The sequence below is a fragment of the Equus przewalskii genome, chromosome 20 (assembly GCF_037783145.1).
Source record: "Equus przewalskii isolate Varuska chromosome 20, EquPr2, whole genome shotgun sequence".
In the NCBI taxonomy this organism is placed as follows: Eukaryota; Metazoa; Chordata; class Mammalia; order Perissodactyla; family Equidae; genus Equus; species Equus przewalskii.
Window position 1 is genome coordinate 3,533,710 of NC_091850.1, and position 16,065 is coordinate 3,549,774.

At 44.5% G+C, this 16,065-nt stretch overlaps 1 protein-coding gene across 12 annotated transcripts in view; it reads right to left on the minus strand.

Moving 5' to 3' along the window:
• Nucleotides 1-16,065, minus strand: part of SUGP2 (SURP and G-patch domain containing 2) — a 37,760-nt gene that overhangs the window by 13,308 nt on the left and 8,387 nt on the right. For 7 of the 12 annotated variants that reach the window (XR_011530259.1, XR_011530258.1, XR_011530256.1 and 4 more), the window contains 3 exons: nucleotides 14,412-14,532; nucleotides 6,859-7,346; nucleotides 5,672-5,783 (listed from right to left, as the gene is read on the minus strand). Coding sequence is in view for 7 of the 12 variants with exons in the window: in XM_070586693.1 (XP_070442794.1) it covers nucleotides 5,672-5,783; nucleotides 6,859-7,346; nucleotides 14,412-14,532 (721 nt within the window). In the remaining 5 variants the exon portion in view is untranslated. The remainder of the gene's footprint in view (nucleotides 1-5,671; nucleotides 5,784-6,858; nucleotides 7,347-14,411; nucleotides 14,533-16,065) is intronic. The other 5 variants (XR_011530257.1, XR_011530260.1, XM_070586698.1 and 2 more) reach the window with 1 other exon arrangement.

Below are 16,065 nucleotides of genomic sequence, written 5' to 3' on the forward strand. Positions count from 1 at the left end.
AGAATTCTACCAAACCTTCAGAGAGGATTTAATACCTATCCTTACCAAGCTATTCCAAAACATTAGGGAAGATGGAATGCTTCCTAACACATTCTATGAGTCCAACATCACTCTGATGACAAAGCCTGACAAGGACAACACAAAAAAGGGAAACTACAGGCCAATATTGCTGATGAACATAGATGCAAATAATCCTCAACAAAACATTGGCAATCTGAATACAGCAATACATGAAAAAGATTATACATCATGATCAAGTGGGATTTATACCAGGGACAAAGGGATGGTTCAACATCCACAAATCAATCAATGTGATATACCACATTAACAAAATGAGGACCAAAAACCACATGATCATCTCAATAGATGCAGAGAAAGCATTTGACAAGATCCAACAGCCGTTTATGATAAAAAACACTCTTAACAAAATGGGGACAGAAGGAAATTACCTCAACATAATAAAGGCCATATATGACAAAGCCACAGCCAACATCATACTCAATGGGGAAAAACTGAAAGCCATCCCTCTGAGAAAAGGAACAAGACAAGGGTGCCCACTATCACGACTCTTACTCAGCATAGTACTGGAGGTTTTGCCAGAGCAATTAGGCAAGAGAAAGGAATAAAAGGAATCCATACATGGAGTGAAGAAGTGAAACTCTCGCTGTTTGCAGACGACATGATCATATATATAGAAAACCCTAAAGAATCCATCAGAAAACTATTAGAAATAATTAACAATTACAGTAAAGTTGCAGGGTACAAAATCAACTCACAAAAATCAGTTGCATTTCTATACTCTAAAAATGCACTTACAGAAAGAGAACTCAAGAATACAACTCCACTTACAACTGCAACAAAAAGAATAAAATATCTAGGGATAAATTCAACCAAAGAAGTGAAGGACTTATACAATGAAAACTATGACATTATTCAAAGAAATAGATGATGACATAAAGAAATGGAAAGAGATTCCATGCACATAGGTCAGGAGAATAAACATAATTAAAATGTCCACACTACCCAAAAAAATCTACAGATTCAATGCAATCCGAATCAGAATCCCAATGACATTCTTCATGGAAATAGAACAAAGAATTCTAAAATTCATATGCGGGAACCAAAGACCTCAAATTGCTAAAGCAATACTGGGAAAAAAGAACAAAGCTGGAGGCATCACAGTCCCTGACTTCAAAATGTACTACAAAGCCATAGTGATCAAAACGGCATGGGACTGGCACAGAAACAGGCACACAGATCAATGGAACACAACTGAAAGCCCAAAAATAAAACCACACATCTATGGACAGCTAATCTTCAACAAAGTTGCCAAGAACATACAATGGAGAAAAGATAATCTCTTCAATAAATGGTGTTGGAAAATCTGGACAACCAATTGCAAAAGAATTAAAGTAGACCATTGTCTCAAGCCATACACAAAAATAAACTCAAAATGGATCAAAGATTGAAGATAAGTCCTGAAACCATAAAACTCCTGGAAGATAATATAGGTAGGACACTCTTTGACATCGGACTAAAAAGGATCTTTTCAAATACCGGGTCTTCTCAGACAAGAGAAACAAAAGAAAAAATAAACAAGTGGGAGTTCATCAGACTAAAGAGCTTCTGCAAGGCAAAAGAAACCAGGATCAAAACAAAAAGACAACCCACCAATTGGGAGAAAATATTTGCAAATCATATATCTGATAAGGGGTTAATCTCCATAATATATAAGGAACTCACAATAGAACACCACCAAAAAAACCCAGCCCAATCAAAAACTGGGCAGAGGATATGAACAGACATTTTTCCAAAGAAGATATACAGATGGCCAATAGGCACATGACAAGATGTTCAACATCACTAATCATCAGGGAAATGCAAATCAAAACTACACTAAGATACCACCTAACATCTGTTAAAATGGCTATAATCACTAAGAGTAAAAATAACAAATGTTGGAGAGGGTGTGGAGAAAAGGGAACCCTCACACACTGCCGGTGGAAATGCAAACTGGTGCAGCCACTATGGAAAACAGTATGGAGATTTCTCAAAAAACGAAAAATAGAAATACCATATGACCCAGCTATCCCACTACTGGGTGTCAATCCAAAGAACTCAAAATCAACAATTCAAAGACACTCATGCACCCCTATGTTCATTGCAGCATTATTCACAATAGCCAAGATGTGGAAGCAACCCAAGTGCCCACTGACTGATGAATGGATAAAGAAGATGTGTTATATATATATGATGGAATACTACTCAGCCATAAAAAAGACAAAACCGTACCATTCACAACAACATGGGTGGACCTTGAGGGTATTATGTGAAATTATGTGAAATAAGCCAGACAGAGAAAGACAAACGCTGTATGATTTCACTCATATGTGGAAGATAAACACACAGACAAAGAGAACTGTTTAGTGGTTACCAGGGGAAGGGGGGGTGGTGGGCACAAAGGGTGAAGGGCAGCATTTATATGGTGATGACAAGAAATGTACAAGTGAAATTTCACAATGATGTAAACTATTATGAACTTAATAATAATAAAAAAAGAGCTGAAGATCCAAAGAGACACCTCACTCAAGAAATACGGAAAGCACACAAGCACAGTCAAAGATGCTCAGCAGCGTTAAGTCCTCAGAGAAAGACGACCACATTGTGACATTCCCTCCCAATGTCATGGGATGAGAACATGAAAAAGATTGACACTGTCATGTGCTGGCAAAGATGGGGGGAACCAAGACTCCTGGCTGCTGGTAATGCAAAATGATGCAGCCACTTGGCAAGGCAGTTTGGCAGGTTCTTCAGAAGTTAAGCGTGGACCCACGATAGAGCCAGCCTTTCCTCACCTTGGTATTTACCCAAGAGAAATGAGAGCAGGCCTTGTAAGTGAATGCTCACAGCAGCTCTATTTGTAATTGTCCCAAACTGGAAACATCTCCAATGCCATCAACAGGTCAACAAGTGACTAACTGGTCCAGTCATACAAGGGGACACACTCAGCAGTGAGGACGAATGAACTACGGATACATGCAACGACATGGCTGAACCCAAATAGTGACGCTGAGTAAGAAGCCAAGTGAGAACAAACTGCATTTACACAAAATTCTAGAAAATGCAAACTATTTACAGTGAGAGAGAGCTAAGCAGCAGCTTCCTGGGGGAGGGATAACAAAAGGCACAAGGAAACTCTGGGTCACGGATGTGGTCACCATCTTGATTGTGGGGATGGTAGCATGGGTACAGACGAGTCAAAATTTATCAAATATGTGCAGTTTACAGTAGTCAATTATACTTCAACAAATGTTTTTTTAAAAAAGGTCAAATAATAGGAATAGTTACAGAAAGATACACAGAAGATATTTAAATTTATGAAAAGGTGTTCAATTTTACTCCTAAGAAAAATGCAAACTAAAACTTCAATGAGAAACTTAGAAATTTCTCACCAATCCTACTGGCTCAAAGGTAACATGCCAAAAGGTGAGGGGTGGGGACAAACATTCCTGACAGTGCTGGGGAGTCTGCACTATCAAACAAAACTTCCTTTGCATTGACCTTGGACCCAACAATCACCCTTCTGGAAGATACTGAAGACTCTCTCCACAAATACAAAGCCCACGTGATGCCGCCAAAGGCTGGGGAGTGAGCCACACTGTACAGGTAGAACAGGCAGGGGGACTTCTGGACAAGTTGTTATAGGGAAGAGGCAAGACGTGAAGGAATCTGTTACATGCAGAAGGCTACTTGTGGTGTCAGAAATAAGGGAGAAATATATATACACACACACTAGAAAGGAATGAAAATGGTTTCCTATTGATAGTGAAGGAGGTGAGACTTCTCTGAGCTTACCTTTTTGTAATTTTTACTTTAGAACCAGGCTGTACTTATTTTTTCTATGCAATTTAAAAGAATAGGGGAAAAAAGCCCTAAAACAGAATTTTCAGAAATAAACGAACCTGATTGTATGTCAAACTGATAACAGAACCACACAGACAAAATGAATTAACTCAAGCAACTGCTGAGCACATTAGAGCTGTAATTTTTCTAAGGGAAAAGAAACACAAAGTCATCTTGGCCGTTATGAAACAGGCATGCTATTGGGTGCAGTCATTTTCATTCTCTTCTATGAGCACTGGGGGAGGGAGTGAGTCACCCCACCTCATGTTGCTGTAGGATCCAGGGCTCTTGCTATGGGGAAGGAGGGGACAGCGCTTTCTGAGGAACACTGCTCAGAAAAGGCTGTCACAAAGGGTGGGAATAACCCTAAACCCGGGCAGTGCCAAGTGCCCAGGATAACGCAGAGTTCCTTTTCAAGCCGTAGTTTTCATTGGGGGAAAAAAGAACCGATGAAATGCTCCCGGCTGCCCTGGACTGAGCTGAGCTGTCCCCCTTGCCTGGTCCTGCCAGGGCAAGGTCCCCCATGCCATGGGCAGGCTGACTCTGAGGTCTGCAGGGCCCAGCAGCCCCTGAGGTCACCAGGCCTATAAAAGGCAGGATCAGGCTGAGCGCCTGCAAGGCTCTCAGCACTCTCCAGGGCTGGTCAGGGTCTTGAGTCGTTTGGGACCATTCAAGGTCCCAAACAAGCTGGAACAGCATGCTCTGTCACCACTGCATCCCAGAAATGCTCTAGGAAATGTGACTTTTGTTTTTTTTTTTGAGGAAGATTATCCCTCAGCTAACTACTGCCAGTCATCCTCTTTTTGCTGAGGAAGCCTGGTCCTGAGCTAACATCTGTGCCCATCTTCCTCTACTTTATATGTGGGATGCCTACCACAGCATGGCGTGCCAAGCAGTGCCGTGTCCGCACCTGGGATCTGAACCAGCGAACCCTGGGCCGCCGAGAAGCAGAAGGAGTGAACTTAACCGCTGTGCCACCGGGCCGGCCTGTGACATTTTTAACTATATTTTTAATTAGACTAAGGCATGACTCTCCAGCACATTGGAAACAGGGTAAGATCCAGAGCCCTGAGAGGACTGTACAACTTGCACAGCAGGTGCACCCCATCAGCTCAGAGCAGGAGCCCAGAGGGTTATGCCTCAGTAATAAGAACACTCGGCCTCCAGGCAGCCTCTCACTGAAGGAGGAGAATCCATCCCCACAGGCAGAGTCACCTCTGCCTCTGGGCTGTGTGGCGTTGAGTTTGAGGAAAGGACAGAGTAACGGCGCCCCCTCCTGGCATGAGGGTGCCAGGCCATCACCACATGGAAGAGCTTGTTGCCCACAGCTGGCAGCAAATTCTCATGGGTCCAGAGCAGCTGCGTGACCAGGGACCATGCCCCCTCGTCCTCTGGCTCTCGGGCAAGGACATGCCCTCCTCCCCCTGCTGCCACCGATCTGCCTCTGCTCAGGTCCTGGGGAAGCCATCCCTCTGCTCAGAGCACTCTCTCCCCTTTCCCTGGCCAACTCGCACTTGGCCTTCGGATCCAGCTTAGTTATTCTCCATCCCTGCCGGGAGCTTCTCCTAATGGCCTAGATGAGGGCCGGTTCCCCCAACAGTCCAGAACAGACATCTCTCCCCCACAGCCCTGAGCTCAGCAGAAGTGAAGCCATGACTCATCCCGGGGTGATCCCCTGGACAGGATGCATCTGCCAGGCCAGCTGCGAGTTCTCAGGACACTCGTGGGCTGAACATACTCAAATCAAAAGGGTGTGAAGGGCACGTACCACAGGTCAGGGTTGTCGGTGCTATTTTCTATGCTGAACTGTTCAATCTCTGGTCCCACCTGAGCAACAAATTTGGCCAGTTTCTCCGCAGTCTCCATTGTCTTCGTGTCAACTACAAAACAAAGCAACTATCATGCATTGGTTCTGAGCTGCCACTTCCCATGTGAATACCCATGGGGCTTTGGAGACTGATTACAAAGATGGCCCCTTGTGTCCCCTCACTGTCTCCTCGCCCTTTGCTACATGACTCTGCAGCTCTGTCCAGCAGAGACCGACTCTCTTCTTTCCCCTTGAATTGGGGCTGGCCCCGGGACTCCTGCTGGCTGGCAGAATGTGGCAAAGTGTGGAGCCTGGGCCTCAGAGGCCTTGAGCACCTCCACTACCTCTCCTGGAGGCCCAATTCTGACTGTCAGGTGAACAAACCCAGGCTGGCTGCTAAGGGGTGACAGGCATGTGGCCTAGTCACCCCCATCACCTCAGCTGACAGCCCCAGACAACCAGCCATTCCTGCAGACATAGATGTGGGCTGAGCCCAGCTCAGCAGACTCAGGGCAACACTAGATCCCTCTGACTGAAGTCACAATTTCAAGTGGCTCGTTGTATAGCAACAGTTAGAGAATGCAGCAGCCATGCAGATTTTTTCCCCCTCTACATTCCCACCTGGTGGTGAGGGGGAAGCACTGGTGAGGAGGAGGCCTACTGCAGAGGGAGAAGGTTACAGCCAGGAGAAACAGAAGAAACTGCAGGTCAGTTAACCCCGAAGAGGGAAACACAGAGACTGTGGGGAAGGGGAAGCATAACAAGAGACAAGGGCAGCCCTTTGGAATGTAAAGCAGGCAAGAACAGAGAGAAACGGATCAAGGACTGAAGCCCCAGGCACAGGCACGTGGCACGCTCTGCTGGCCAGAAGTTGGACCTTGCAGGGAGGTGCAGAGTCACAGGGCAGCATTTTGCGTCAGCTCCACCCTCAGGACAGGAGGAAGGTGGTACAGACTCACAGGCCTCCCCCTTGAGGAGGGAAGAGGAGAGAAAGTGCCTCCCTGCACAGCAGTTTGGGCCAGGTCCCTGTTGCTACCACCTGCTGCCCAGCCCAGACCTCCAAGGTTGTCCCCCTTCCTGCAGAGACCCCTGGAGATTGGAGAGTTGGGACTGGGGTCCAGAGGAGGGAGACAAGAGTGAGCACCAACTTTCAGCAGACAGGCAGGGAGAGGAGGTCTGAGGGGCTTCAGAGACGTCCATTCCTCCTGGCTTGGGGGATGGGCCTGAGGCTTCTGGGCTGGGGTCCCGAGAAGAGGGTCCTGCTGGGTCTGGCGGGCAGTCCTTGGCAGTATCATTTCCATCTGGCTGGGGCAGCTTTCCCTGCAATGAGCCTGTAGCCTGCCGGCTGTGGTGTTTCAGCCTGGTGCCCGAGGAGAGGAGGGTCTGGGTCCCGGTGGTCGCTCTCCTCATCTTCCAGCCCCGGAGCCCTTGAGCTCGGAGCAGCCCCCGCCGACGGCCTGGGAGGAGCCTCTTCTTGAGGCTCCGGACTGCTCGAGCATATAGCATGGCTCGGACTGCACACTCGGCCGCCATTGGCTTCTGATCCACTCCTGGCAAAGTCTGGCTCATGCGCTGTGTTTCTGCTAGCTTCAGCTTGTAATATTTATACTCCAGACTACTGTCATCTGACAAAAACCTGTAAAACAAAACAGGCACAGCAGAACATTTGTTAAAACACCAGCATGACCAAATTGCTGCTGCAAATAGACTTCTGCAAACACTTTCCAAGTGGCGCCCTTCCTGCTGTTGGAGAGGCTCCACCGGCTCCATCGAGGACCAGGAGCCAGGCCCAGGTTACCCTCCTGTCCAGAGTGACCACTGTGCAACCAGGCGCTTTGACTGAGCACTGGTTGAGATTCTTCCTTGATTTCTGTCATCAGCAGCCATGAAGGAGCTCACAGCTCCTGGTGGCCGCAAAACACAAACCAGTCACCCTGGAGCCATAGAAGCACTCTGCTACCAGCACATAGCAAGCATTGCCCCTGGACCTTGTTTTCATGGTGGGCACTCAGTGAACTTTCAACTGCATTACTGAGGCCAGCATGCCACTACTGTGGAATCACGTGCCAAAGTCTTAACGAGAACAACACAGAAAAGAGAAGGAGTTTGAGTCACATTTACTGACCCAGAAAGACATCCATGATATGGCCAGTGGAGAGCAAGCTACAGAAGAATACCAACAGTGATAACACCATATGAAACTGCTCGGTGTACACACATCCACGTCTATTTCCTTTTTTCATAGGTGGAAAGAACATAAGGCAAACTGAATAATTTGCTCTGGGGTCTGGGATGCAGAAGGGTGTGGAGGGGGACTTTCACATCATTGATTTCATTTTCCATTTCACTAGCACCTTCTTTCAACTCTACTAGCCCTTCTCTTCCAGGGTCTGGACTTTCTCACTATTTCCTTCTATCTTCATGTACTGAAAGCCTGTCTTCACTCTTGACTTCTGGTAAACGCATCCAAGGTGGCACCTTCACCCCAAGTGTCGTTGTGGATGTGCGTGGGGTCCAGTGATCTCCCTGCTACTTCCTTCTGAAGATTTGCTAATTTCACTTTGGATTCCTCTTCACTTGGAAGTTATTTAGAAGCATGTTTTATTTTGGCTACTACTGATTTTGACTTTTACGCATTATAATGTGGCCCACATGATCTGCCTTCCTTGGGATTGCTACAATTTTCTGTGTGACCTCAGACATAACAGGTTTTTGTGAATGTTCAATTTCAGTTTGTATTAAAGAAGAATGAATGTTGTTTGGTAAGAACAGCAATATTTCAGGTGGCTTTCAGACTGTTTGACATTGAGGCCACATATTAGATGAAGTTCCTCATGATCAATGACAGAAGCCAACTGGAAGCAAGGTGGCAGCGCATAGCAGGGTGCTAGTAGCACCATGTTGACATGGCGTGTCCCTGGTGGGAAGCTCCATACAAAGCTCCTGCTGATTTGCACAGCCAAGGTCTGGCTGAGTCTGAGGAAACAGGCTGCAAGCTGGCTGCTCCACTGCCCTGGACCCTCTGCTGGGTCAACAGCAGCATCTTGCAAGACTGTACCCTAACAAGCAAGAGTTCCCGCAAAAGGGAACCATGGCCAACACGGACACTCAGGTTCTCAAGTTGAACGCAGCCCCAGCAAGGCCACCCCTCATCCAGGGCAAAAGTGGAGTCATCACCCAGGTGACCGAGATCCCTTCGATGTAAATCCTTTTCCCCTGGATGGTCTGATGCCAAGGGCAGTCTGAGGATATCAGCCACAAATCCATCTTCCCCAGTTCTAGTGGAGTATAATATCAAGAGCAGAGAATACCCCCCGACTCTAGCCTGCTGGGTTCAAATCCCAGTGCAGCCACTTATTAGCTGTGGGATTTTACTGAAACTTTCTGTGCCTCAGTTTCTTCATCTGTAAGATGTGCAGATGATAAGCAGCAGCTACTTCATTGTTTTGTTTTTAGACTTGAGTCACACACTTTTCATTATAAGGAAAATGCTTTGACTACTGCCTGGCATTTGTTAACTGCCCAAGAGATATCAGCACCTCCTCTTTATCTGTTCCTGCCCGTTTGCCGTGTTCTAAATCCTCTACAACCATATTTGGATGACATCATCTACCCATTTCAGAGAAATATAGTCAAGTCTCTTCAACCATGGTAAGGACTTAACAATGCCTCTTCTATTTCTAAATGCTGTTTATTTACATAGCTCAAAGCTCTGTGGTTCTGGCATGGAGAGTCCCAAGTGTTGTAGCTTCTGATGACTTTCCCTTGTTAGTAATCTCTTTTACCCCTCTGAATGCTTTTCTCTGTTTGATCTAAAGGAACATTTCCACACCTCTCTCTCTCGTAGCATTTGCCTGGTATGTAATGTTCCGTCTTTGTTTTCCACTCCTTGTGTTTTAAGTATCTTTGAGATGAAGCAACAGCTCGTGCTTCTAAACCCAAGTCTCTGGCTAGTAAAGGTAGCGTCAACCCACAGGACACTTATGGATTACTAATAAGGTTGAATGTACTCAAACTTGTTTCCTGTCTGCCTTTCTTTCTTCATGTTTTTTTTCTTTTATTGCTTTTCATTGGACTGAATTTCTTTTTTTGCTCCCCTGCCCATAGTGGTACAGAAATTATAATCCCATTTCCAAGCCTTTAATGGCTAATCAATACACATTAAATTCTTATTTTCTGTCAATATCCAGAATTACTCACTAGCTATATCCTCATTCTGAACGAGACAAGAGCCCCAGCACCCACTTCCCTCCTTCCCCCCAGCCACCTTGCATATTTAGATCATCTGGGATTTTAGAGTTCTTTCCCCAAGCATCAATTATTCAGATTTTGTGCTCACTTCTGGGCACTTGGACAATCCTGCTGAGGCTGGCTGAGGGATTGCTGGCCACCTGCTTTTCCCTGAGTCTGCAAACATGTCGACCTGTTGGGCTCTCCCTGGAGAGCATGGTCCAGCAAAGGTCAGGGCCATCCCACTCCTAGGGGACAATTCAGAAGCTGGGAAAAACAAAGCATGACATGTTCCTTCAGCTCTATGTCTGGCACTTTCGGGACCATTCTATAGGTTTGTTTCTTTGCAGGCTCTCACAGAGACTAGAGGAAGACCGCCAACTGGTGTTCCAAATGAGGAAGCAAAGTCGTAGTGGGTGTCTGTCTGCACTACTGACATTTTAGTGCACAGAAGGAGCAGGCTGCCTTGGTGAGAGGCTGTGGTCAGTTCTGTCCACAAGGCTCAGCTGTGAACAAACGCATGTTTGCCCCTCCTTGGGGGGAGGCGGAGGTCTCAAATCTCTGCTGGATCTCGGAAGGCGAAGATAATGGAAACTCTTCTTAGATCTGTCTCTGAAGATCTGAACCTTTCACTCACTCACTAATAAAAAGAACCTATTTGCATTGGGGCCCAACAAGAAGTGGGTCTTCTGATCAACCACTGAGAATTCCTTAAACACTGACAGGAGAGTGAGCTAAAATCCTCATTTATCTTGGTAGTGTCGACAATAATGCATAAAACTGAAAGAGCAACATAGGCTTATCATCAAGAGATACGGAGGTAAGTGTGAGAAGTAGCTTAAAGAACTAAAAAGTGACTGCCTCCAAGGAGTGGAACTAGCATGGGAACCAGCCACAGCAGAAACATTTTGTTTTTTCTGATTAGTTCAATGGATTTTTCTGGTAAACCACAGATAAGTACTACTTTAAGAATTTAAACATACATACCAAAAACCTAAGCTTACTAGTTTCTTATCACTGTTTTTTGACAGCACACTCTCTCTCTCATAGTCACTGGGTAATTCCTTCTGAAGGAGTTCATGGGCAATCAAGTCTTAAGTCCAGCTCCCTGCTCTTCATCCGGGTTTATTCTATCTCCCAACCACTGAGATTTTTATCTCAACAATCAGATTTTTCTTTTCCAAGATCCTTAATAGGTTTTTTCCCATAACAAGTAGCTCCTGTTTCATGGATACAATATACTATTATACACCTAAGACTACTAGTTACACAAACACATTTTTAGATTACAGTAGTCCCCCTTATCCTTGGGGTATACGTTCCAAGACCCCCAGTAGGTGCTTGAAACTGTGGATAGTACCTAACTGTATACTATGTTTTCTCCTAAACATACATACCTGTGATAAAATTTAACCTTTAAATTAGGCACAGTAAGACAATAACTAATAATAAATAAATAACAGTAACTAATAATAAAGTTGGCTTTGAAACCATTATTAAACAAAATAAGGATGATTTGAACACAAGCACTGTGATACTGCGAGAGTCGACCTGATAACCAGCTACGAAGTGACTAACGGGTGGGTGGCGTATACAGCATGAACAGGCTGGATAAGGATGACTCACATCCTGAAATGTGAAACTGCAATAAGGGGGGGACTACTATAAGTCTCCTTTTTCTTACAGTAACTCTGTCTTCTCAGGTGTCAGCTCTGTTGAATGTGGTGACTCTCCTTCATGATGCTGATTTTCCTCAAATATCTGATTCCTAGTTAAACGCTTATTTCTAATTTTGTACCCCCTCTGCCCATATGCACACATAACTCTGGCTGTGGTTCTATCTGCCACCCACGGCTGTCAGTGATCATGAGCCTGCTGGGCTGTGTGCAGTAGTCATGGGGCGGAGGCACACGCCTCCAGTCCTCTCAGGGCCCCTCTCCCTCCAATCCAATCACCTTGTCAATCACCTGGAAATTGCCCCTGGGCCTTCTAAGTCTAATGGCACCTTACTTAGAAGGTTTGGTCTGTGCTTTCATCTGTCAATCTGAGGCTATCTAGCTTCCTTCCTTCAGAATACACACTGGCTGAGAGCAACAGCCTGGACATGAATCTCAGCTCTGCCTCTTACTAGCTGTACATCCTTGAGGCAAGAGCCCCTTTATTCTGTAAAATAAGGATGGCAACATACCTACCTCCAAAGGCTGTTTGAGGATTTGGCCAGCTAGTGCTTAAATCAGTAAAGAACTGAGAATAGTACCACATGCACAGAAAACAAAAGTGTTTGCTAAATAAAAGTATTTCATAAACAACGCTGGTACAATTAGGTTATTGGGTTTTTAAAAAATTTTAAGTTATATGCCTACCTCATTCTATACATGAAAATAATCCAGATGAATTCAAGACTTCTGTAAAAATAAAACCATATAAGTTCCAACCCTTTCCTGGTAAATCATGCTGGTTAAGACAAAGCTCTGGTACTCTTCATGGAAACTTACACCTTTCTAACATCTTTAGTAATTATGACAACAGGAATCCTGAGTTCAGCATGGTTACAATGTTGACTACACAAATGCTAAATAGATCACTCAAAAAGAGGAACTGTATGAGGCTGGCCCAGTGGCACAGCCTCAGCAGTTAAGTTTGTATGTTCCACTTCAGTGGCCCACGGTTCACCGGTTTGGATCCTGGCTGCGGACTTAACGCACCACTTGTCAAGCCATGCTGTGGCAGGCGTCCCACATATAGAGTAGAGGAAGATGGGCACGGATGTTAGCTCAGGGCCAGGCTTCCTCAGCAAAAAGAGGAGGACTGGCAGCAAATGTTAGCTCAGGGCTAATCTTCCTCAAAAAAAAAAAAAAAAAGAGGAACTACAACTAGATGTCCTATGAGAGAACATGCAATCTCATTAATTAACAAAGTTACAAAGTAGAACATCACAGTATGAAATTCTCTTTAAATCAAACACTCAGGAGAGGGAATGGCACACTTAGAGTGGCAGTGAGAGTGTCAATCAATGGGGACAAATCACTCACAGAAAGTAACCTAATGATACAGATCAATGGTCTCCACCAGGGCAACTCTGTACCCAAGGGACACCAGGCAGTGTCTGAAGATATTTTTGGCTGTCATAGCTGGTATGGTGGATTCCACTGGTGCCCAGCGGGTAGATGCCAAGGATGTGGCTAAACATCCTGCAATGCCCAGGACAGTCCCTACCACAGAGGATGATTCAGTCGCAAATGTCAATAATGCTGCAGCTGAGAAACTAACATAGATCAAAAGCCTCTAAAGTGAGCCTCCCCTTTAACCCAGCAATTTCACTCCTAGATATTATCCTAATAAACTGCCAGAAACGCAGACGGAAATACAAGCAAAACATTGTTCACCGAAATGTTACTGATAGCAGGAAAAAACTAGATAGAATCTATGAATCCACCAATGGGCAATGGTCAAGTATGGTATGGCACCTGTGTGCAATGGAATTGCATGCTATCGCTGATAACAAGGACAATTATGCCAACTGTAAAACACAGGACACACTACAGGAAAGTGGTGGGTCTCTGAGTGACTACATCGTTGTCTTTTTACTCTTTTACAAAGGGCATATGCCACTTTTATATTAAAAAAAAAAGTATAAAACTTTTCCACTTCCTCCAATCTACTCTAGTGATCATCCTAAACACACAAGAAAATGTAATGCATTAAGCTATGCACTGAAAAAAATTAAAAATTGCATACAATCAAAAACATTTCAGAGTCCAACAAGAAAGAAATGACTACATAAACTCTGACCACGACTCTGCGGACTAGTAAACACAGTGTCTGAACTAATGTTTACAAAGAGTAGGGAACACATTTTTCCCTGTCATCTAAAAGAGGAGGCTGTATTATATCGTAGCATAATCACACTTACGTTAAAAACAAAAAACACCAAACAGCCCATGGTGAGCAGAAAGACTGGAAGCAAATACCAAAAATGTCAGTGGTTGTCGGTGGGCACCAGGTGGCTTCCCCTGACTTTGCTCCTCTTTACTTTCTCTAATAAGTACTGTATTTATGACAAAAGCTTTAATTTAAAAAAGTTGTTCTATTCATGTGAAGAGGCAATAAGGCAAAAGGAGAAGACAGTTAAGCAAACAGTAGCAATAAAACACAAAGAGCTATTGTGCCATACTTTTCAACTGACAAGCACTCTGTACACACCTCTCACCCCTCCTTAAACCAGCACGGCAGGGCGAGGAGCTCCAGGCCTGAGTGAGAGACGGCCACACGGCAGGTCTGCAGCAGGGTAAACCTACTCAGGTAAACCTGACCCACCCTCACGCTCCTTCCTCTGGCAGACACCATTGCTCAAAATAGGCATCATCTCCTCTGCTCTGGACACCATGAGAGCAACACAAACGTTGCCATGTGCTCTACCACAGGGATTCGCTCTATGGGAGGCATCTGCAGGGCCGACATTTAGACCTACCAGTAAGCAGGGTCCTCCTTGAGAAGAGCTCTCTCTTTGGGAGACAGGCTGCCTCCGACGACACGTGTGACCAACTGGTCGATGGTGTCCACCACTTTGTGATCTGCTCGCTGGGGGACTGCTGGAACACACAGAAGGGCTTTTCTGAGAAACACACCGGACCACATGGGGCTTGGGAAGACCAGGACAGAGTCAGTGGCTTAGAATGGAGCCTAAGCAGGCACCAGACACCAAAATCCTCATTCACAAGAGATCAGCATTGAAAAAAGGAAAGTGGTGTGTTATTCTAGAGACCAGTATGTAAAATATCTTCCCAAAAGCTTTAACAGCATAACCACTAGGACAGAAACAGTCACAAGCTTACAATGACTGGGCAAAACAATGTGTGTATATATATTCTATAGAAGGAAGTGGTATGTAGCTTAACTTGAATGCTCTCATTATTAAGAGGAAACTATAAAGATATAAAATGTATCTAGGTATAAAACATGTAAAGAGAATACCTAGGTTGTGATTCTCAATATGAAAGAGGGGGAAGATACATAAATACGGATACATAGAAAAAAGATTAGAAGGAAATACACCAGAAAGTTAACGGAGGTTATCTATGGGTGCTAGATTAATCAGGGATTTCATTTTCTTTGTGCTTTATCTATAAAAAATAAACATACATCTGTTTTCTGTAATCAGAAGACACATACACACACACACACATAAACTTAGAAAGAAAAATTTCCCAATTAAAAGTCAATGGTCCCAAGATAAGTGTTCACAAAAAATACTTGCTAAACATATGAAAAGGAAACATAAAGTGTGAATTTTCTTCCATATGAATTGTAACTTACAATGCCACCAGCAACACAGAAGAGCACCTGTGTCCTCAAATAATAAGGTTGCTTAGTTTTCTGATGTTTGCTAGTTTTAATAGCACGGAATGGCTTATCAGTTTACTTAATAAAAATCACCCCTGAACTGATATTATGTTAAGTGAAATAAGCCAGATAGAGAAAGATGAACTCTGTATGACTCCACTCATGGGTGGAAGTTAAACATAGAGACAAAGAGAACTGATTGGTGGTTACCAGGGGAAAGGGGGGGTCGGGGGAGGGCACAAAGGGTGAAGTGGTGCACCTACAACATGATTAACAATAACGTACAACTGAAATCTCACAAGGTTGTAAACTACCATAATCTTAAAAAAAGTTTAAAAAAAAAAAATCACCCCTGAACTGGAGAGGTCTTCCAGTTTGTTCTGTGGAGTAACTGCACTGTCTTGTCCTTCCCCGTGTCGGAGTTGCAGCTGTGAGTTTACCACTGTGAGCTCTTTACACAGGATAAATTGATCCTTCAATTGTCATGTTATTGCAAATATTTCCCCTTTGAAATTGCTTTCCTTTTTTTTTGTTATTGGCTCACATCTTATAGAACTGCTAGTTTTACATGATTTTACAGAAGAGTAAGAGTTCAAAGTCAGAAGCTTTCCAAGACAACACAATTTGTGGATCACCACAACCATCTCTAGAGAAGGTGACTATAAGCAAGGGCCGGAAAGTGGGTCCCAGCCTTTGGCCCAGAAACCCTCCTTCTGACACCATAGCCTTTAAAGGAGGATTTAAAAATAAAAAATAAAAATAAGAGTCATAATCAATACCTT